Source organism: Thunnus thynnus, chromosome 4, assembly GCF_963924715.1.
Source record: "Thunnus thynnus chromosome 4, fThuThy2.1, whole genome shotgun sequence".
NCBI lineage: Eukaryota > Metazoa > Chordata > Actinopteri > Scombriformes > Scombridae > Thunnus > Thunnus thynnus.
Window position 1 is genome coordinate 10,847,226 of NC_089520.1, and position 23,607 is coordinate 10,870,832.

The 23,607-nt window shown below is 39.7% G+C and overlaps 1 protein-coding gene across 1 annotated transcript; it reads right to left on the bottom strand.

The window, feature by feature from the left end:
* Positions 1 to 210: 210 nt before the first annotated feature.
* Positions 211 to 23,013, bottom strand: slc2a1b (solute carrier family 2 member 1b). Its single transcript, XM_067586578.1, has 10 exons — positions 22,591 to 23,013; positions 11,347 to 11,442; positions 7,006 to 7,166; positions 6,142 to 6,382; positions 5,849 to 6,011; positions 5,413 to 5,600; positions 5,043 to 5,147; positions 4,584 to 4,685; positions 4,268 to 4,471; positions 211 to 3,187 (listed from the first exon to the last, which is right to left on the bottom strand). Exons 1-10 carry the CDS (start codon positions 22,603 to 22,605, stop codon positions 2,987 to 2,989), a joined length of 1,476 nt encoding a protein of 491 aa, XP_067442679.1. The 5' UTR covers positions 22,606 to 23,013; the 3' UTR covers positions 211 to 2,986.
* Positions 23,014 to 23,607: the final 594 nt, after the last annotated feature.

Here is a 23,607-nt window from a genome sequence, read left to right on the forward strand (position 1 = left end):
CAGAAGCACAACTCCTAATGAATGCAAGTGTTGCTGTGTGTCTGCTGGATGTGTAAAAAGTTCACCAAATCAACTTTATAATCCAATAATATGTCAAATGTTGAGTTTACAGCTTGTTTCTGCTGCCACAATGTGGCCAAAAAAAAAAAAACTCAGTTAAATGCAAGTTTAACTCACACAGAAGCAACAAATTGATCCAAAAACATCTCATCTGTATGCATGACTTCTTTTATTCATCCATTAAATCACTTACACAAGACCATAGAACCATTCAGGACATCATCCATCACAATTTATATTTCTCCAACACATTCTGACACCATGCACACAGATCATTTTTTTATTACAAACATTAGAATATGCTCTGTGCACTAAAAAGAAAACACTACCGAATGCATATCATTAACACAATCCTTACATGTAAAATCTGAATTAAAGTTATTAAAGTATTATTAGGCCACAACTAATCTTTAGGGTATCAAATCAAGAGGGAATAAATGTGTGGAAGCTAAAATGCATAGAGATGTACAGCACTACAGTGATAATCATTAATTTATCTATCCAAAAGGTTTTAAAAGATTTGATTCATAATTTGGAGTGGGTTGAGGCTGTAGTGTGTCATATTTACATCACGTTGCGTGTTTAGACCACCGACCTGTGCCATAAGGAGATTTAAGAAATCGAATGCCCAAGCAGAAGTATGAATCAACAGTATGTACATTACAATACAGCTATTTGCAACAAACATCGGTCTGTGTGGGGAAGTGCATCTTTATTTTGTCTGCTGTCATTGGCAGTGTTTGGTGCCATTACGTGATTCTGCTGGTGAAGATGTGTGTGAACGCCACACAAAAAGGCACAGAGCGGATGTCACAGTGCTTTCCAGGACAGGCAAGAAGGTCACCCATCATATGACATACTATACTATAAAGATCTACTATATACAATAATTAACAACCTGTTTTGGAATGATGAATTTTGACAACAGGGTTGGATTTGGATCAAAGTCTTCATTAGACTATGAATATTATCGTATTAATTTACAACTGACCTGTGTGTTAACACACACAACTAAATGTGCTCTATACAAGACCAAGAAAAAGATATGAACAAATGATACAATCCCATTTCAAAAACATCAAGTAATCCATCAGCAGTACTTCAGTCTCTCTTCAGTACAAAGAACAAAAAAAAACCAGCTGAAACAAGCGGTGTTTGTTTCAGCAACAAAGAAATATCACTGTGAATAATAAAGTGCTGCTAAAAAGATAACCTTCTTTAAAGAGAAGAAAGGTTCGAAGTGATACAGCAGTCATAGACAGCTACTTGTACAGCTAGGCGGAGTGAGCCAGACTACATAGATTTCACCAGCAACTGTATACCATACAGCACAGACAACCGAAAGAGAGAGCTAAACATTACTGCAGAATTCAGTGCACGAGGCGAAAAAACAGGCCTTGCACAAAAGCAACAAGTGTCCACTTCATAGGACAGATAATGGACATAATGGTGTGCAAGGAATACTGGGATTTTGAGTGACAAGCACTTTCAGGACAACGAAAAACCTTTTGAAAGAGACTGACATTCATTTTTGGTCCCCATTATTTCTTTACTTCTTTCATTTTTCTCCGTAGTTGTCACAGAGCGACTCCCATTTGTGTGAGAAAAAAAAACAAAAAAACGGACAGCTCTCAAGTCGATTCACCAGACTGTCGAAGCTCCGCAGATAATCTCAACTCAGAAATACTTAAGTGAAGATCCTCCATTGAAGCTTTCAGTCTGGATCAAGCCGGTCTGACCTGAAACTCAAACTGATAAAGGCTGAAATGGAGGCAGACGAGGCTTGATTGTTTTAGACAGGCACTTAAACTCACCAATGTTCTGGTTTCGAGAGACGGATTTTGGTTTTGTGGCTGCTGATTGTGAGCGTTTACTTATTTCGTGTCATGTTAAAACGGATGAAAGATTTATTTATTCAACTTCACTGCCGAGTCGTTGCTCTGTATCTGATCTGTACAGATATTGTTCTTTCTTGCACATACCCACTTTGATATGAATGTATTGCTAAAGAGGAATGGTGGAAAAAAAAAAAACATAAATAGCGGATTAATTTTCTTGATACGTTATCGGGAACACACTGAAACTGATTTGTCTTTGTGGCTGAAAAATCTAAAAATAAAATGACAAAAGAATAAGTAAATAAGTAACAAATATGTGTAATAGGTGGCGTGTTACTATTAATCTAAAAAAAATTAATTGAGGATATTGAAATCCTCACAGCAATACGCCAACATATCACAGTGTGTTTGTTTACACTCAGTAACATTCTCTGAAAAAAGGTACATATACACAACTTACAACTCCTTATCAGTGGCGACCTTTTTTTTTTTAAAGGGTGGTGCTCCATCTGGTGGAGGGAAACAAAGTCGAGCTGTGCAGAATCTACAGTGCTAAGAGTCTACAGTGATACAGCATTACAGTGTGATCAATAAGAACAAGTATTTTGCACAGTGACGCTGATCTCTATAGCTACCGCGCTCTTTTGGCAGGTAATAAGAAAATGCATTGTAACAGGCTACAAAGAACATAGCATAAGCACATATCAGTAATATACTCAGTGAAAAAGTTATTAAAAAAGGTTGTTTGACTGATGCAGACACACATTTTCCTTCTTTAAAATATCTTTAAAATATTTAAAAAAAAAAAAAAAAAAACCTTCCCAATCTATCCTCAACTGCCCTCTCCACATCCACCAGGTGATATTGCTCATCAAGTTTCTGTTTCTTTGCGTGACACGAGAGGAGCAGCAGAAGACGTCATGTTGGAGAATCACACAGGGCTGCTCTGTGTTTGGTAATGACCCCGAAATGTGGTGACAGTGAGAAAATTATTCTACCAATGGATCTGTCTACTTCTAGTTAGTAGACCCTTCTCGTTCCGCCTCGGTCTGAGAAAGAGTTTGTTAAGAGAGTTAAGAGGCGGTCACTCAGAGCTGAGAGTCAGCTCCCAGGCTGTTGAGCTCCTCTGGCGAATGCTTTTCGCCTCCGGTGGCGGCTGTCTGGCGGAAGCCGGCGGCGATCTCGTCGAACGTCCGGCCCCTGGTCTCAGGCACCTTGAAGTAGGTGAAGATGAAGAACATCAGCAGCAGCAGGGTGAAGATCACGAACACGTAGGGGCCGCACAGATCCTGTAAAGAGAAGAGAAAGAGGAAAAACAATTATCTAGTGGCGTCCTGACAGGGTTCAGCCTTTAAATCATATGACAGTGAGAAAGTAGGATGAATATCATTGAAAATGTAGATTTCACAGATACTGTAGAGAGCTAAATTAAATGTGATGACTTTCAGGCTGTAGTAGTATTAAGGAATTAAGCCTCTTTTCCTACTTGCATGTCTATGTCGTCTTCTTCTTTAGTGCATTGTGAATTAATTATTTCAAGTATGATCATTATGATGATCAAGCGGTTTCCAATTCTGTGGAGACTGAGGCAACTTTCCAGGACAATTTGTAATTAATTTTTTTAAAGGTTTTTAATGGTGATGGGTCAAAGTAGACTGATTCATCTCCCTTGTGTGACTATCGCAAGCATGTACGTTAAATGTAGTTGCTTTCCCATCCAACATTCAACAATGTTGCCCCATTTTGTCTTCGTGAAATCCCAGATTTGTGCATCACAACCAAATTTTTTGATTTTCAAAACTGCGGGTGACTACCATTATGAATGACGTTTGTAGAACTGTATGAAAACGTGAGAGAGGATCGATTTTGCAGGAGAAAAAGGCTTTTTAACTTTTAAAATCATACATGGTGGAAATTTGTCATAACTGAAATTAAAGCCTATATGTGTAATTTGTGTTAGGACATGTAATCTGAGGGGAAAAACATATTTTATTTTAGGATTAAAGATTATTGGCCCAACTGTAATGTTGCACATTATAATGTCACCATCTACATACAACACATTGAATCATTATCATTCACTCTTTCCCTCTGCCATACTTCTCACTTTTAATTATCACTGTCTAATTCTAACTATATTATATATTATTATTAATTATTATATATATTAAGCATTATTAAGCAGCGGATAATTTGATTGGTCACAACTGGTGGCTCTCGGCCTTAATCAGTCGGAACAGAACAACTTATCAACCAATCATTCAACACAGTGTGATAACAGAGTGAAATGAGGTGGCCATCACAGAGAAGTGACTTCTTCTACTAAAAAAATGTTACAAATACTAGATCCAGTTTATTCTTCCACTCACCTCTACATACTGGAAGCCCATTCCCACTATGAAGTTGGCAGTCCAGTTGGAGAAACCAGCTACAGCGATGGCTGAAGGCCTGGGTCCCTGGGAGAACAACTCCGCCACGATGAACCAGGGGATGGGACCCGGTCCGATCTCAAAGAATGCGACGAAGGCGAAAATGGCCACAATGCTCAGATATGACATCCATTTGAGTTGGTCCTACAAGAACAAAGCACGAGTAGGAGGTTATTTTCTGGCAACTACCTCCAGCGAGTCATTATTTTAGAATAATTACAACATCAAAGCATGTGTTTGTTGAGGAGAAACCTACCAGCAGAGCCAAGGCAATAGTCATCAGGACGGCAGATCCGGCCATTCCCAGCAGCCCCAGCAGGTGCAGAGACCTGCGTCCTGCACGCTCCACGACAAACAGCTACAGCACAAAAAAAAAAAAGAGAGATGGAGAATAAGAAAATAAGAAACTAAAGTGATTCAACCTATCCTTTAAACTTCTATATTTGCTACTCTGAACACTGAGGACTCATCCTAAAGGAAAACACTCCAGTGCACCAAGAGAGGAGATGCTTTTTACATTTTTAGCAGCAGCAACAAAAGCTGAGACTTGACACTGTTTGACTGCCAAGTGATCCCACAGGAATGACCAAATTACCACACTAACTATCTATTTCTGGGTAAAAATGTTGCCATAACTCGATGCTGTTGACACCTTTTACCTTTCTATACTGTGATGATTCTGCTATAAATGTAAAAAGGTTTACGCTGTACTCACCGACACCACAGTGAAAGCTGTGTTAACGACACCGGCTCCGATGGTGGCATAGACCGGCTGCTCAACTCCGGCTTTCTCAAAGATACGAGTGGAGTAGTAGAATACCTAAAAATATGACAACCACAGAGAGTAAACATGAGGGAGTTTACTTTTTTTTATTTATTTTTTTTACACAGTTGACATGTCGATATGTTGAGGATGTCTTCCTCTGTTTCTGATGTAGCTGTGTGTGATGTAGTGTGAAACGTGTATGAACGTGTAGCAAGCATGTCAGCGAAAGTGATGCTTTGGTTTCGGTGTCTTTTCTTCAGAACCTCGATGACAGTTTTCAGAGTGGATAATGATATAATGTCTGGGCCTGGAAACTCACAGCGTTGATGCCAGACAGCTGCTGGGAGAGCTGCAGGACGACGGCGATGAGTAGGGGCTGGCGGTAGAGGGTCGAGCGGAACAGTTCGGGGATGGTCACCTTCTTCTCCCTCATCATCTGCCGGCTTTCCTCTTTCATCTCCTGCATGTCGGCGCTCACGTCTGTGGTGCCTCTGAGCTTCTTCAGCACTGAGGGGTGCAAGGAAAAAGGTGTCTGCTTTTTTACTTCTGCTTTTCTTTGTCACCTTGTTTCTTTTTGTTAACATCTTTGGACATTTTAGAAGCCCATTGGAATCTGTGATGACTATTGAAAGTTGAGAATCCTTTTGAATTTTAGGATAGAAATATCTCAGTTATTAAAATGTCACCTCACAATAACAGCTTCACATTTTAGACTCTGTAACCTCTTTTGTGTTTTGTTTTGTGTGTGAACCTACCAGTCTTGGCCTTGTTCTCTTCATTTTTGTTGATGAGCAGAAACCGAGGGCTCTCAGGGCAGAGAGGCAGCAGGACACACTGCAACAAAGCGGGGAGGAAGATGAAGGCCAAGAGGAGCGGCCACAATTCAGCGTTGCCCATGATTGACTCCAATCCAAACACCTACAAAATAAACCAAGACACACGTCACACAATGCACGCATTTGTAAAAAAATAACCTGCACAAAATCAACAAGGTTGTATTGTTACAATGTTACAGTGTTATGAAAATATACAGCTACTATCCACCGACCTGTGCGATGAGGATCCCCAAGACGATACCCAGCTGGTGGAGGGTGCCCAGTGCTCCTCGTAGGGATGTTGGAGAAACCTCGCCCACGTACATGGGCACGAAGCCTGTAGAGAGGCCGGAGTAGAGGCCCACCACAAAACGACCGATGATCAGCATTTCCCAGGAACTCGCCATCCTTGAAAAACCCATCAGGGCGGCCGCCACGAAGGCCAGGACGTTGGCCATGAGCATAGAGTTCCTCCTATAGGCAGCAGAGAACAGATTTAGCACATTTAAGTTAAACCCTAAATGTACAGATTTGCATTAATGTGTGTTTATACCTTCAAGCACAATATTAAGTGTTGATATTTTGGAATTAACTTTCTTTGTTCATATACAGTTCTAATGTCCTTTATTTTAATCTTTATCTTGTGATTGTCATATACAGTTTTGTGTTATGTACTTTTTTTTAGTTTTTTGTGTGGACCAGAAATAAGAATATGGGCTATAATCAATATATAATTAATATCATAACATTATGAAAAAGTAACTTAACACTAAATCCACTTTTTCAAATTAGAAAATTATATGTGAAGTCACTTTATAAAGCTATCAACTGATCCTGGTCCTCATCTACAGTGTTCATTACAACATACAGCACATTTTGTAGTTCATTTATCATTTGATTATGTGTCTGGCACATATGCAAGCTAAAAATGGAGGGTTCAGCTGCTCTTTGAACTAAAAACCTTCTAACAATCACTCATCTCAGCTGTGATCTTTAATTTTCTACACCTTATATGGATGCACCACGGTCTGTTTCTTTTACAAAAGCCCGAGTTATGTGCTATTTTAATACCATCAAGGCTTTTGTTTACTTTTTACCTTCCAAAGCGGTTGACGAAGAGTCCGACGGAGAAGGAGCCGAAGATGCCACCGACGGAGAAGATAGAGACGGAGATGGACCAGATAGCTGTGAGGGCGCTCTTGGTGATGGGCTCCTGGTAGCGCTCGAACCATGTCTCATTGATGAAGTTCTCGATGATCTGCCAAAGGGGAAGAAGAAAAAAAGTTGAATGTATTTTTTTGTAAAAATACACAAGCACAACCTGAATAAAAAGAGGATTCATCATTATAGTAGTGGTATTATGTCATAGTATTAATGTCATCATTACATTTGTATAAGATCTTCAGAGCCAGATGATGTGCTTTGTATAATTGAGCTTTTTTTATGTGGCCAGCAGATGGCAGCACTGTATGATGATGACTATTTCCTGGCAACCAGGAAGTTTACCAGACTGAGCCAAGTGTCAAGTTTCTGTTCCCCTCCCCCGCTCCTATTACAGATGACTATGTTGACAAACACACCCTGGCGACCTAGTGACGGGTAAAGTAGAACAACCTCCGCCTGTTAACATCACAGTGAGACCTCTCATATGATTCAGAAAGGTCACAACCCTGTCTGCAACCTCCCGTAACTCTGACCTCACCTCTGTTCATCATTACCACGCTCATTACCAAATGTTAACTCTGGCTCCGTTATACGCCTCTGTGATAGTGTAAGGTCACCCGTAGTTGTTTTGAAACACTTGGCTGTTGACCTAGTATCAAAACTTGTAATGCACTAGAGCTCAGTGGTGTTGTATCGAATAAATGTTCTGCTCTTGCTCAGCAGTGTCCTTATCAACCAGTTATGAATAGTAAGGCTATCATCTCGTCAAGGGCTTTTCCATGGTGGAGGGATGCATATAGAATGACACTTTGACGTTATGAACACAGCACTTGGGTCAAACCCACTATCAACTTACACTCACAAGACCTTGCTCAGTGATATTACAAGTTTGTCATCATACCCTGTACTGTACCCCCTGACCTTCAGTGCATCACATCTACCCATAAAAAATCTGCTTTATTTAGAAGAACTCTTACTGAGCTCTGAGTTTGCACATTTGCAAGGAAGGCTATTGAAGAAAACTCCCGTGAATATAGAGTGCTATTTTATTGTTTTACAATATTGAATAAAAGTACATTTAATGTGGCTTTTTTTTAACTGATCAACAACAGTGACTCTACAAAGTGATCTAGATTACTGACAAATATAAAATATAGAATAAATGTTTGCATAAGGTTTAATACAACACACCATGCCAATTGGCTTCAGAAGTCACATAATTATTTAAGTGGGGTACGGCTGCAACTAATGATTATTTTCATCATCGATTAATCTGCTGATCATTTTTGAAATTTCTTAGAGCCCACAGTGATGCCTTCGATTCACTTGTTTCATCCAACCGTCTGTCCAGAAGATATTCAATTGACTGTTATATACAGTATGTCCAAGAAAAACCACATTCTCACATTTAAGAAGCTGGAACCAGACAGTTTGTGGTATTGTGGTATATTTCTGTCGGTCGACTAATTGACTAATCGTTGCAGCTCTAGCTAAAGCAGAGTGTGGTCGAAGCGGTTTCGGTTATTTGTAGAGTAATACACGTGTATCTGTTTTGTTTTTCTGTTGATTAGAGTCAAAAAAGCCACATTTGGCAGTGTATAGGAGCTATAATTATCAGGCTATATTGCTAACGTGACACTTTAACAACCACTGATCGGCAGACGGAAACCTGAATATCTAATCATGTTATTTTCTGCTTCCTCCGCAGTCTTCCTGTCAATAGACTAGCCTATATAGTCCAAACCACCTGCTGGCTCTAACCGCACCATGAAACAAGCTGTCTATTCATGCTGTCAGGCTGTCAGCGTATGTTGTTTGATCTGGCTTGTGGCCAGGTCGTTAAGGTGAGCACTGTCTTCGTAGCACGCACAAAAACAACTTTAACAAATGAAATTATCTTTCTTCAATCATCTTTGAACAAGTGGCAAAAATAATGAATCCTAACCCTTCTTGGATTCAAATAGGTCCAAAAATAATCTAGCACACAGGAAGTGATGAACAGTATTTTATATATGTACTAGGGATTAAAGCAAGAAAAGATATGTGAGCCTGAAAAGTTGTCCAGGAGAAAATGTGTACAATGTATTGAATCAAGTATGACATGAATTTAAAACTGATCTATGCCTGAAATCATGCATAGTGCCTGAGAGCTTTAAGCGCTGTGTACTGCTTCAGCAACAGCATTTTAGTGGTTAGAATTCATAGCTTCAAGCTAAAGAAAAGTAAAACCTATAGAAACGAACTTCATCAACAGAAAAAGTGATCTCAGAAGAAGCAGAGGAGCCCTAACTACCAATTCGGTTTCCAGAATTTTAATACTAACAACAAGACAAAGATAATAACCCTTCCATTAAATTACTTCCCAAATAAGGATGTTTTTGCGGTGTGGAACCAGCAGATATGCAGGAGGGAGGAGGGACATCAAGCTGGATCAAGGCCCTTGAAAGAGCGTCTCTAATCAGAGACGCTCTTGCACATTGCAAGGGCCTGCGTCACCAGCAGCGGCAGCAGCATCACTGCAGCCTTTACCGCAGCCTTTATCACGCACGGGGGGGGGAGAGGCGCTGGCGATAATCTCAAGTGTTGTTGCTGTATGAAAGTTTTATTTGTAAAACTATAGCCTCTTAAGTGGTCATTAGTAATAAAGGATTATGAGAGCCTGTGTTGAGTAACAGCTTGTTCCATTTGCACGTGATACTGCTCAGACTTATGTGTATGTGTGTGTGAGAGAGAGAGAGAGACCTAAGCAGGCTATTTGGGGGGGGTTGTAAAGAGCTGGGAGGGCATGTTCACACTGGCCCAGTGTGTAACAAGCTGCATATTCACCTCCTCCCTCTCCATCTGCAGCCCCTCACTCAGCCACTCACAGGGCACTCGGCTGAGCTACGTGAACCTGAACACGTGCTGTTTTCATGGTGGAGGCAAAGCTTTGCTACGCTAACAACTGAAGTGTTGTAGAGGAAACGCAGCGGATTAATTGTTATGAAATATCAGTAGGTCTTAATTACATTTCAAATACCAAACATTCCCAGCCTCTTTAAATGTGATGATTTGTCTGGTTTATATAATTGTTAACTGAATATCTTTTTATTTAATTATACTGAATTTGAAGACGTCACCTTGCAAACAATTAATCAATGAATTGAGACGATTGGCATATTAATCAGTGAAAATAATTCATCATTATCTGCAGCTCTAGACCAACTACAGTCTGGTGCATCTATAACTATTTCATATAACTTAATAAAAGTCTTTGTTACCACTGAGTCACACTTCTATTATGTTTGCACAATCCATGACCATTGCGGTTTTTTGCCTGAATGTCGTAAGGCCTTGAACGCCCTCTTTAACAACTACCGCCTGTTTCATTTTCCCTTAATGACGCAACAAGAATAAAAGATCATATTTCCAGCCAGACCCTCTCCTCTGTCTATTTCAGCTTTTTTTTACTTTTAAGAAATGAGGGGACGCACTCGACCTTTCCCCGATTTTCAGAGACAACTGATGAAAGCTGCCCTCATTTTACGAAAGCATCCTTCACATCAAAGTCCAGGACAGCTTTGACAGTGTGATGATATTGGGTGAGCGGTTCAGATGAAAATCAGGCTGTCCCGACAGCTGCAACTGTAGATCACTGTGACAGTCAGGAGCAGCGCACCAGAGAACGCTGCGTATGTCAAAGGTAAATAAAAGGCAGAGCTCTGGATTGTCTGGCGACACACCTGTGACCTGTGGTCAGACAGCTGCGTTGCCACAGGGTGTGTTCAGACCAACGCAAACTGGCAGACACGCAATACAGTGTAGATATACTCCAGGAAATGAGTTTCTTAGGTGTACCTCTCTGTTAATAAAACCTACTTTAGATTTACTTCAGAGGGGGGCCTTTTTGTACTAACTTGCATTATCATGGGGACAGGTGGCTGTCTACCTGCTTCATTTAATTTCCTCCAAAACTCTTTGTCTAGATTTTTCCCAGCCTGCTGCCTGTCGGTGGAGGCCCATTTTTGGGCATGGACACGCTGTTTTACACAGGAATCACTGTCCTTGGATCTGACAGGCATGAATGCGGCTATTATTATCTCACCCTTTAACCCACCCGACTCCTACTTTCTGTCTTGTTCTCCAGTCCCATAAGGGAAGGAACACCAAGTGCTGGAATCAGCCTAGCTGAAATTGTGATCTATTGCGTGAATGATAAACAGACTCCAGATTTTTGGCATCTTGCTTGCTTGAGTACATCATTTCACATATATACACACAGACACATATCTCACCTTCTGAGGGGCATTGATGACACCCGTGTTGTAGCCGAACTGCAGAGAGCCGATCACAGCTGCTCCGACACACATCATCAACGGGAACGTTATTTGCTGGAAGGGAGAATAGAGAGAAGAGGAGGAAGTGTTGTCAGTGAAGAGACCATTTTGGCAGGTTCTTTATACAACCATCCAATAGAGCTAGGATGTGTGAAAACAAATATGATCAAACTTGTATCTTTCCAGTTGCACAATATGTTTTTCTTGACAACAAATTCCCATGCGGATCAGTTTACAAAATGGAAATGAAATGAAAACGGATGCAAAATGTTTTTGGAAAACAGCGTATACTGTCTTGCTGTATCACTGACTGACTTTGTCTCTTGCTGGTGTGCCTCAGCAACCCTGGAAATATCTGACTTAAAGGGAAAATAACATACTTTTTGAGATATTCTGTCATTTAAATACTGTTATGATGTTTGATGTCTATATTAAACATGTGCAAAGTCCCAAAACTCTGAACACTCCATTTGCAAAGTTACCTGTATTTCCCCATTGAACTGACATCAGATTGCTTGTTTTACCTTTGTTGCTAACGTCATTCGCATTGTCCACTTGCATATTTTAGGAGCTAAAACAGCCCGTTTCAGCAGAGGCTGAACTGAGGAACTGCTTAAAAGGACCAGTATAAGACAAATAAGGAGTTTTTAAAACTATAAATCATGCAAAGATATTCCAGTAGTGCCCCAGAATAAAAATATAGTCATGGAAATGTGCATGTTATGTCCTCTTTAACAGAATGTTCAGGTTGAGGAGCATCTAATTTTACCTTCGCTGCCTGTTCATAACCAGTATAATGAATGCTCTGTGAGAAATGTCCTAAAATATCCTGGAGATGTTTGGTATCAGGCCATGTTATGCAATACGGTGAAATCGGACTGCACATAAAAGATGTCTCATGACACCTAGAGGGGTATTCTCAAGAGAAGCAGGGAAGAGGTGGAGAGATGTATCTTTGAACAATGAAGCAATCAGACACTAGTTCCACGAAGGAGGGTTACTGAGTTATCCAGATAACTTTCCTGAGGTCATGTCTTCCCGCATCTCAGTCCAGGTTTCAGATCTGAGGGGCTTCCAAGTATAACTCAGCAGAGTTTATCCAGATAACTAAGTAAACCTGCTTCTTGGAACAGGTCCAGGTTGACCCCAGGTCTAAGCATGTTATTGTCTGTGTTCCTCTTCCTGTTATTACAGAGGTGATCTCGGTAAAGCCCGGCAGATTAGAAGTGATTTTCCTCATACCACGAAGTTAATAAACCAGAGCGGAGTATGTCGCTGTCTGTTTCCTCCTCTCAGACAGGAGAACAACAGCTCCAAGATATGGTTTACCTTTTTTGTTGTCATCCATCCAAAGTTACTATTATGCTATATGTGTTTCAGTGAGGATGGAGAAACCACTTGAAACACTAGCGAGTCGTTGTTGCACGTACACCACGTTTTCAGATTTATCTACCAAAAGTGCACGTGGTCTCAAATTAAATATAGTGTTGACTACTTTTTCCATCTGTAATATCTCACCACCAGTCATCGTGTTAGGGTGATGACTGTTTTTAAGTCCTGTGATTCATACCAGCACTTCGCCACAGTGATTCACATCAGATAAGTTTCTTATGATATGGCAACAAAGGATTTTTATCCTGTGGCAGACTCTTTACAGGCAGAGAAATGGGCAGAAATAGAACATATTTTTCCAAAGATCAAACCTACATCCTTTCGGTTATGTTTCTAATTTTACCTGTAGACCGTGTGTGAGAATGGACACAAACCCAGGAGTACCTGAAGTCCTCTCAAGACATTAGATCAATGGATTAACAAAATAACTGCGACAGCCCACATTTATCCTGGTGATATGTCCTTCAGCAAGACAGTGTTCAGTCTATGTCTGCATTGCACTTGCACCTTTGCAAACATGGCAGCACCTAATATAACTATAATAAGTAGTAGTATTTTTTCAAACCTGCATTAACTGGGGTTTTTTTGCCCTCTTGGGGGCAGCAGAAACAAGCTGTAAACATAACATTGACATAATATTACCTTTTAGGTTGATATGGCGATTAGAAAACAGTTGCCTAGTTACACATCCAGCAAATATAAAAGCAACATTAGCATTATTTTCTGGCCACCTGGTGAATATAAGTCCAAATATTCACTCTCCTTTTGGCTATGTTTTTAGTCTCTGCCACCTCCTGAGTGCTCTGCACTTGCTAAATGCTCCATTATGTTCACCAGCTTCTTGCCAACTCTTTCACTGAAAACAGCTGCCTGATGCTTGGAAACGATGGTGATGAGAGCGGTGACATTGAAGTAAATTTGTGGAATGGAAAACCAAAACAATAACTTAAGAGACATTAAAACTCTGTTGAGCTGAAGGGGTTCATCGGTATGAGTGACCTCTTTCACACACACACACCAGTAGACATGTGATTTATTGTTGATGAAAATTAAAAAAATATATTGAATATAGCCACTTTAAGTACTGATTCAGATTCAGTCAGACAACTCTGACTAAAAAACCCTGAGGCTGATTCACTGGAATTCCCATTTAAGTTTCCAAAGAAGAAGACAAATAAGGCAAACCGACCCCACCAGATTTCATTAAAAGAATAGTCTTTAGAAACTATTTGAAAGGATTATGCATGCTCCTTTGTAATATCAAAAAAAGTGCTTCAGGCTTCTTTTAAATAGCAGTATTCCTGGTGACAGGGGTAGCCTGGGTAACATGAGTCTACAAGGGTTTTTTTTTTGTTTTGTTTATGAGAATTCCTCCCCTGCATGAAGAACGAGGCGAGCTGGATGAAAAAAAAAAAAGTCCTGTGTGTTTTTGGGTGCAGTCACTCCAGCATGTTCGGTCGAAAAAGAGAGGCATGGACTCTTAAAGACCCACCTACGCTTCTGAGCCAATAAGGACTCTTGTTAGGAGGGTCAGCAAGTCCATGACAGGACTGTTTAGACACAGTATATAAACACACACATACACTTTTCAGCGTTGTGGGCCGGGCTCTTAAAGGAGCCACGTTACCGACGGGTAGACCAACCAGATCTGATGTCATTCTGTCACTGATTGGACATGAACAAGAAACAACACAAGGTTTCAATGAACTACCATCTGTTTTTGACTTTTTTTACAAAGAAATCCTGTGTCTCTGGGAAAAGCCTTCGCTGGAGTCTGTTTGAGTTTTACTGTCTCTGGGGAAAAAAGCTGGAGTTATTTGCTATTGCTAATACTCCCTTAAATGTGGATGTTTGAATCCAGCTGCTGTCAACGTGGGGATGGCAGTGTGAATTCACTTCTTTGTGACATCTTTACCTTTAACCTACATACTAGGAGACCTCCCTCAGCCTGGCCTCAGGGCATACATACCGTTTACTGTTCAGAAGTTTAAGTCCAACATGTTGCAATCAAAATGTTTAGGGACATTTTTCATTAAAAAATTTCTTTAAAATGTGATAAACAGGCTTTCATCTACTATTACAGGAAATCTAAACGTTCTACTGTTAACTTTTATTCTACTGTCATATCACGGATATCAGCCAAACCACCCCTGCTCTTCTTTTGAATGCACTTCCTCTCTGGGGAGACACTGATGTCACACCCAAAAAACAATTTTATGATCACAGCCTCGAATTAACCACTGATGGCCAGTCCTCCTCTTGTGCATTAAGGACGACCTTTATAATGATAATAATACCAAACTTTATTTATATAGCACTTTTCTTAACAAATGTTACAAAGTGCTTTACAAAAGAAAACAAAACCAAACAAGGAAGATAAAATAAGGCACAGAGGTAAGGACACGCTACCTTTGGCAGTACACTACCTTTGGTGATCGCCGTGCCACGTTTCACTCAGCAGCAGCTTTCAATCGTGTTTACATTTCTGAATGGAGCTTTTGTATTTGTTTACTTACACATAATGGCTTAGCTAGGCGTTCACAACCTCGCTAACGGCTTGGCGTCACACTACCATGCTAATCTACACGTGTACCCTTGAATCTGATTACAGAAGTAGGAATTGACTCTCTTAGAACATTAAAAATGGAAAACTGACAACAACAAACAGGCCGGATAGAAAATGCAAAATGTCGCTTAGGAATTTTTTCACTGTTTTACCTTCCGATTAGAAATGTAAAAAAAAGAAAAACTCTGGTTGGGCGTGGATACAACAGACGAACCCAAACCGGATTTGATTGGATGTTGGTGCTAATTTCCATCGATGCTTTTTTTTCTGACTAAATACATCAAATTTTGTAGCCTTGATGCTTAAAAAAATTAAGTATCTTTTAACGCCATATCAGAGGTTAATTTAAGCATTTGACATACTGCATCAGCACCTGGTGTGTTGAAGGTTATAACCCTTCTCTCCTCTCATGACTTTACTTTATTTAAATGCTTCAGATTTTTTGATAAACCAGCATGCAAATCCAACCTCTTTGCATGTGAAAAGTAAACCATGTGATGCAGGTTGGCTGTTGGTAATAGCTTTGGTTGCTTGGCACCACAGACTCACTTCTCTTATTGGGTAAACACTAACACAGCCAACAAAGACTGATAGTGAACAAAGTCATTTGATACATGATACAGGTAGAAAGATGGGAAAATGTGCAAATATTAACAAACCAGCCCACACTCTACAATACTATTCCTTCTCTAGAAACCTTTATTGGATTACTGATAATGACGGAGTGAATTAGAAGAGCTCTTTTGTCCAAATTAGGATATTACGCAACCATATCAGCTAATATGTAAACCATCTTTCCAGTATTTATGTTTAAGCTGAGCCCCATCCAACATCTAAAACCTCTTTTAAACAGAAAATTGATCGATGAGATTCAACAAACATGACCCTGCTCTGATCACTAACCCTAAAAGTACATGTTCAGTTATTGAATGTGACTCTTTCTTTCAGTAAATCACATCTACTTCCGCTTCAACACAGAGAACCTAGAGAACCACCAGGAAATGGTAACTTATGCTTTGACGTGCGAAGTCAGCTGACAGAGTGGTGACGTTAATCTTTTAAAAACACGAGGAGGTTGCGGTAAATGTCTTCTTTCAAGAAAATGACAGGGTTTGGCCACAACAAAGAATGTCAACAGGAAAGACACGGTGCTGCAAACAGCAAGTCTAAGTTAAAGTGAAGACAACCTACAATATTTGAACTTCAACAAGACAGATGAGAATAGTTTTTAGGTGTACTGTAGTTGTTTAAAGCCACTAGATAATTTAATACATTTACCATTAGCTGTTCCCTAAAATGTGAGTGGTTATCTAGCCCCATGTTTGTGTCTGTAATGCTGGATTATTCTTGCAGTATGCTCAAACACTACAGTTGTGTCTCTTACTCCTCAAAGTAAAGCATAGCAGCTGAAAAAAGGGAAAGTATTTAGATAAGTATCTAAATAAGGATGATAAGGTGACTCTATACCTCAACACTAAACCACAATGCACCTCAATTTCAAGCCAACAGGATGCATCAGGGGGCGAATGTAGAAGCTGTAATTTCTAAATGACACATATTAGTAAACTGATAAAATCAGTAGATGACTCTCTTCCTGTGAGCTACACGGCCGGTCCTGTTGTATCATTTTATTATAACACTACAAAGTTTGTGACTCACTGCTGAACTCGCAGAGGTTTTCCTTTAAAGGAGTACTGTCAGTGTTAAATTATTGAAAAGGAGAAAAAAAAGGCAGAAGCAGACTGCAATACGGCTCCTTTCAGTTCCTCCTTAACCACAGTGAGCCAGATTCTTGGTGATGGCCTACGCAGCGAGCATCACGTCCCTTCACACGTCACCTCTTCAGTCTCAGCTTACACAGCTGTGGAGAATCCAATATGTGCCTCGTCCTCACCTCCACCCGACTCCAACCCCCCCCCCCTCTCTGCTCTATTAAGCTCCAATTCCTCCTCATCGTGACCTGTGTTGTGGGGACAGTTTCCAAATCATCTTGAATGTTTGTTTTAACTTTTTCAGCGCGGAGATGGACGTAATCCACTGGATTAGCACAATTCAGACTGTAGGACACTGCTGTCATTAAAGTTCAGGCCCAAATACTATGCCTAAATGTAGTATTTTTAAAAAGACATCTTTTTATTTTATACATTTTTTGTATTACTGATTTTCCTGGGACTGCTATGTGATTAATAAAACACTTCTACATTGATAACTTTTGACTTCAATTCTGTTACTGTTGTACATTTGCGCTTCAGGTGATGTGCATTGTAAATAAACTGAAGTTTAAAAAGTGAAATTAGCATGAACTGCAAAGCAGAACAAAGGCATTGTGTTTCTGTAACAGAATATCTACCTCATTTCATAATTCTGATAAGATCCATCCTGCCATCCTATATTTAAATGAATGTGCAGCCTGTGGCTTCTTTCAGGGCACAAAATTAGCACTGGTTACCAGCCAAATCCTGGTAAAATATGCAAGTGCTGGGTAGATTTGCTTCACTCACCGGCCAAAAAGCAATGGTAATCTATAGAGTGGCTGGTAAAATTTGAACATTCACTAGCCATTTGACTGGTAGACAAAAAAAAGTTAATTTTGCATCCTCCCTTCTTCTAAAGGGACGTAGCCCTGATCTCTACGGTAACTGGGAAAAAAACCCAGATGAATAATGTAGGAGGGATGGGCAGGTTTGCCTATGAAAACATACTTTTTACTTATTATTCAAACAACGTAGAACAATAAGAACACAGCTTATCTTTTTTGCGTGTTTGACCTTAAGCGTTCTCTATTGGCCTTGGAGAGATTATCTGTATGTGCTGTATACAACATTAGTAAAGACGACTGGAAAGTGTTTAATGCTAATCCGCCAGGGCCAGTGACATTCCAGCCTGTTGCAGTGTAATCAGATAAAAATGTATTTTCAGTTGTCTCTTTGTTTAGAAGGCTAGTGTTGCAAATACAAACAATAGGACTGTGGTGAGTGACATTTTTCATTGAGGTAAGAGACAGGATAAACAAGATTGTCATCATCAACAGCAGAACATTTACAGGGAGGGAGAGTACAAAATACAAGTACATAGCTATCATGGTAGTAGACACGCCAAGTTAGAGGTAAAGTGTGTAATAATTGCATAATTATTAGATTAAAGAATGACTCCATCTCTGTTTTTTTTCTGGGTTGTTCAAATGGAAATGTCCACTCAGCTGTTAGCAAATAGCAGTAACCCCTCCCTCCTTGGAGCAGCAGCAACAGTGAGTGCTCTGTCTGCGTCTGTTAGCACCGAGCACCCAGGAAGAGCACCGGGCTTTGATCCAATGTGACATAGTGGCCAAACCGTATGAATATATAATGTGGTTTACACTTTGACAGGTCAACAAAGTATATTTCACATAAAGTTGCGATGATTAATCAATCATTTAATCGATCAACAGATAATAGAATAGTTGTTTAAGTCATTTTACAATAAGAAAATGCCAAATATTTGACAGTTCAGCTTCTCAAATAATAGTATAATAATACCTCTATTTATATAGCAGTTTGCAACACAGTGCTTTACCTAAAATTTAAAAAAAGACAATTTAAAGCTAACAAAATGGGAGAATTGACAGTTTTTCCTTGTGTTACATTATAATAAATTGAATATTTTGGGGTTTTAGACAGTTGCTTAGAACAAAACAAGACAGCTGATGACGTCACCTTGAGCGCTAGACATTCTTTCACTGATATTCAGATGCATTTTTCAGTTTCCAGGTGTTTTGAGGCCAAGCAATTCATTAATCATAAAAATAAACTGTAGCTGCAGCTCTGATTCCACGTGTAATAAATCCCCAGCAGTCTAATCTATCAATACTATTTTTGGATACTTAGGTTCTCAGTGCACAGGTCACATAATGCAGTAAAAGCCAAATGTAACAGACAAGTTCAAACTGATTATACACCACCATCAATGAAAATAAACGGATGTGTGAAAGTCAGAGGTGAGGCCAAAGATTTAAAGGTCGAACACAGACGTTAAACCCCTCATCAGCTCTGATTTATGAAATCTGGCAGCTGGTGGTTCATGGGGGGGGGGGGGACTAGCTGTCCCTGCATCTCCTCCATGTGAACAGTGAGCAGTACAGTATGCACCAAGCCATCGGGTTTGCTAAGAAAGTGAATTAAACATGCACTCTTGCTTGTTCATTTCAATTAAAACCCTGCTAGATCTCTTAATCCCAACTTTTGCAGCAAAGCCTCATTATGCCTCATTAGAGCACGGCTGACAGTCACACTATAAGATATACTGAAGGGAGCTAGTCATGCAGATGAAAGTAAATCTAGAGGACTGTCTTAAGGAGGGCAGGAGTTGGCAGATGGCTGAAAAGCAGTGGATGGAGAGGAATTAAGCCTGTGCAATTAGGTCTGTACAATGTGAGGCTGGTCGTTGGCTCTGGACTCTAATCAAAATACCTGGGCTGTCAAGTCTGTCAGGAAGCAGATATTTGGAGGCTTGTCTCATTCTAAACACACCAGGTCAACTGTATGCTTGACCCCAATTACCATTTTTACTCTTTGTCGAGGAACATAAGAGGGCTGGGGTGAGTTTTCAGCACAAAACAAAGCCGTTTGTTCAGAATTAAGCTCTTCGAGATGGCTAGGAATGTGAAGTTAGACATCATTAACGTCATGTTTTGGTGCAGAAGCTGTGTGATTAGGGTAAACAACGTCACTATAATTAGACTACAGCAGCACTGAGAGAATTGAATTGAAATGTGAGTGAAAAGTAAGAAATTAAAATCTGTAAGTCTGTCCTTCTATAGCTGAAACAACTGCACAGTTCATAAACATGGACCAAGCCTGTTCTCTGAGAACAGGACCACACCTCCACCGAAACAATAGTTGCTTGGGCAGGTTTTAATACAAACACTTTATTAAACAAAAGCATTCTCACTTCCCTGAATAATTATTACTTCTAACTAGTTCTACAACTTCCAACAGTATGTTATCCTTTCCTGTGAACCGGCATCACTTGCTGCAGTTTCCGCATACTTGACTTCATCTGCACACACCTAGGAAACACCGTGCACGAGCCAGGTATGAAAATTCTGACCCCTAAGATGTTTATTAGCCTGCGCTCAACTGCTGTTTAACTACACACAGCACTGCTAGCAACGCTGGAAGCAACAAAACATAAAAGAGGGGGGCGAGGCAAACATCCTGGGAAGGAAAGAGTCAAGGCTTTTTGACACCGCAGGGTCGGCTACTGCGTATTCCCTCGGTGGACTCTCACTCTCTCTGGATATCTGTTGTGTTGGTGTCACAGTGGAAACTGGGAACAGAGAGGACCATTCCCATCACGTCCACACAGCAAACCCACCCAGCACAACATACATGTGCAGGGATAAAATAACAACAGCTAGGGAAACATTTTCTGACCACTGTGTCAGACTGAGCTGCACTGCACTGCTCTACTAGGCTTAACTTACACTAATGAGGAAGTAGAGGGAGAAAGAAGAGTGACGTCTTTTAGTGTACGTGCCGAATTGTACTGTAGGTCTGTGTATGTAACAGAGACCACAAGTTGCACTAAAACAGAGACAGTATTATCAGATACCAGATAAGTCACATTTACTTTCTGAGCAATGAGCATCACGGTCTATAAAAAAAGACACAGTACAGTACAACACTGATACCTCGCCTGTAGAGCAACTATCTACTGTAGATCGAGTTTGGATGCACTAGTAAAACAATAATGGTTTAATTGTGTTTCTTTGATACTCAGAATTGCATTTATGACCGCAACTAACCTTTATTTTTGTGATTAATCAATCAGTGAGTCTAATAAAATGTCAGAAAACAGCGACTAGTAACTCTCATGAGTTCTCAGAGCCCATGATGATGTTTCCAAATGTCTTGCTTTGTCCGTCCAAAGCTAAAAAACACAGACTTAAACTGTTAATCAGTGAGTCAATTCACAAAAAATCCTTGATAAATAGTTTAAGTCATTTGTCATTTGGGGGCTCCATCTTCTCAAATGTGAGGATTTGCTACTTTTCTCAGTTTCTTTTCATTTTAAATAGAATATCTTTGGATTTTGGATGCTTGGTCAGACAAAAACACAACATTTAAGAACATCACCTTGGCCTCTGAGAACTTGTTTGTACTTTACTTTGATTATTTCAATTACCTGCTACTTAATATGTAATCAACTAATCAATTGGTCAATAAAATGCCCCAAAAGAGTGAAAAGTGTCCATCACTGTTTCCTAAAACCTAAAACGATGTGCTCAAATATCTCCCTTTGTCCCGAAGCAATACATTATTTGTAATGGAGTTATTGCATTGCGACTTTAACTTAAGTAAACGGTCTGAATACTGAATACATCCATCACTGGTCTTAGCCTAAGGCACAGTTATAAAAGACTGCGGGGTATGAATAGCTCATGACAAACTTTAGTCACTAAGCCTTAAACTACAGTCTACAGTGACATAATACTGCATAATACCCCCCAAACACACATAGAAACACACACACACACACACACACACAAGAAAACTAGAAGAAAGTTAAAATTTAACAGAAAAACTATTGATTCTTATGTAGAGAGTATATAGATATATTTTGTAATAAGTGCAATCACACACTGGAATACTAAAATATAACGTAAAGTACGACTTTGCAATATATTGATATATCGATATTGTGATATGAGACTAGATATCGTCTTAGATTTTGGATATCGTAATATCGTGACACTACGTAAGTGTCATCTTTTCCTGGTTTTAATAACTGCTGATGTAATTGCTGATGTAATTTTCTGAACTTACCAAAAATCTCATGGTGTAAATCTTTTGTCAAAGCACCAACAGTCATCCCCACATTACTGTCGCGATAACGATATCGTGATATTTGGTCAAAAGTATCGTGATATTTGTTTTTGTCCATATCGCCTAGCTCTTCACGTAGAGGAGGTAAACTGGCGCCAAAAAAGTACGATAATGTCAATTAAAACTATATTAAGTGGCAGCTGAGAGTCAGAAACATTACTGAATAATAACGACGCAACAGATTTGATTAATATCAGCTGTATCGTTGCTGCTGACGCTCCGTCATGCCACATGTGGAAGTGCCTCATGGTTAAAAAGTGAACTCGATGAACTCGTTGGTTAGTAGAAACACACGCACACACGTACAGACTTTGACAGCAAAAAACCCGACAGGTTTGACAGGATTTCAAAAGCTTGTTTGTGAGTCACAGTTATAAATACCTTTCCTGAGTCCATGGCTGCACTGTCAAGGCAAATATCTGCTCTTCTTTGTCTTCGTGTTAGTTGAAAGGCGATGCAAGAACTTCCTCGGGGTCTCCCAGTGGTCCCGTTCAGAAGGCAGTCATCTTTAAGAGTTTTTTGCTCCGTTGAAATGACTTCAAAACTTCAGTCGAGTGTTTGTTTTCTTTAAGGAAGTCACTATAAAGTTTTGTTTTTAAAAAACAAAAAGCCTCACTTGGAGGTCGGATCTGTTTCTGTCTCTCTCTCTCTCTCTTCTTTCTCTGTCCTGTGTCGTTATATTTCAGAGCTCCTGCAGCTTTAACTCACAGCCTCATGGATGTGAAAAGTCGTCCAGGATGTAGTTTTCTAACCGCTGCTGATGTGGTAGTAGGTACCGCCTGTCTAGCTTTATGAAAACTAGTCCTTGTGGACATACTGTTAATATATTCGTCGTGCTGACGCAATTTTGTGGGATGTGTCCCTGGAAGCCCATCCTTCCTTTCAGCCAATGACAAAGCTTCTGATTAATACAGCACTGCTGGCTGACGGAGGAAAGGCAACTTCAGGGGAAAAAACCCTCTTAAATCACTGAGCAATAAGTGCCATTCAATTTAAAAATATATTATAATGCAAATGAACTAAAAGTCACAGTTTGTTTAAAGGTTTTCTTCAGTCATGAATCACTTTTTCAACTCTTAAGATACTGACAGTGGAAACACGTGATTTTCTCAATATAAAGCCAGATTTTTTTATTTTTTTATTTTTTTTGGATAAAAATTACATTTTCACTCAAAGAATGAGACCACACAACATGATGAAGAGGTCATTAGTGCACTATACATATACTATACATGTTGTTTTTATATAAACATGGACATAAATAAATGTTCATACTTTATATGCACAATTGAAAGTATTGTATATGTGTGATTATTCTTGCATTTCACTTTCCAACGTGCAAGTGTTGGGGTGGACAATATGGATGAAGCCCTCTATCACAGTGTAATTTTGGTGCCA

Excerpts from the sequence above, each read along its gene's own strand:
- slc2a1b (XM_067586578.1), bottom strand. Across the intron at positions 7,167-11,346 it reads TCATCAATGCCCCTCAGAAG|ATCATCGAGAACTTCATCAA; the intron begins GTGAGATATGTG and ends CCCCTTTGGCAG. Across the intron at positions 3,188-4,267 it reads TGGGCTTCCAGTATGTAGAG|GATCTGTGCGGCCCCTACGT; the intron begins GTGAGTGGAAGA and ends TTCTCTTTACAG.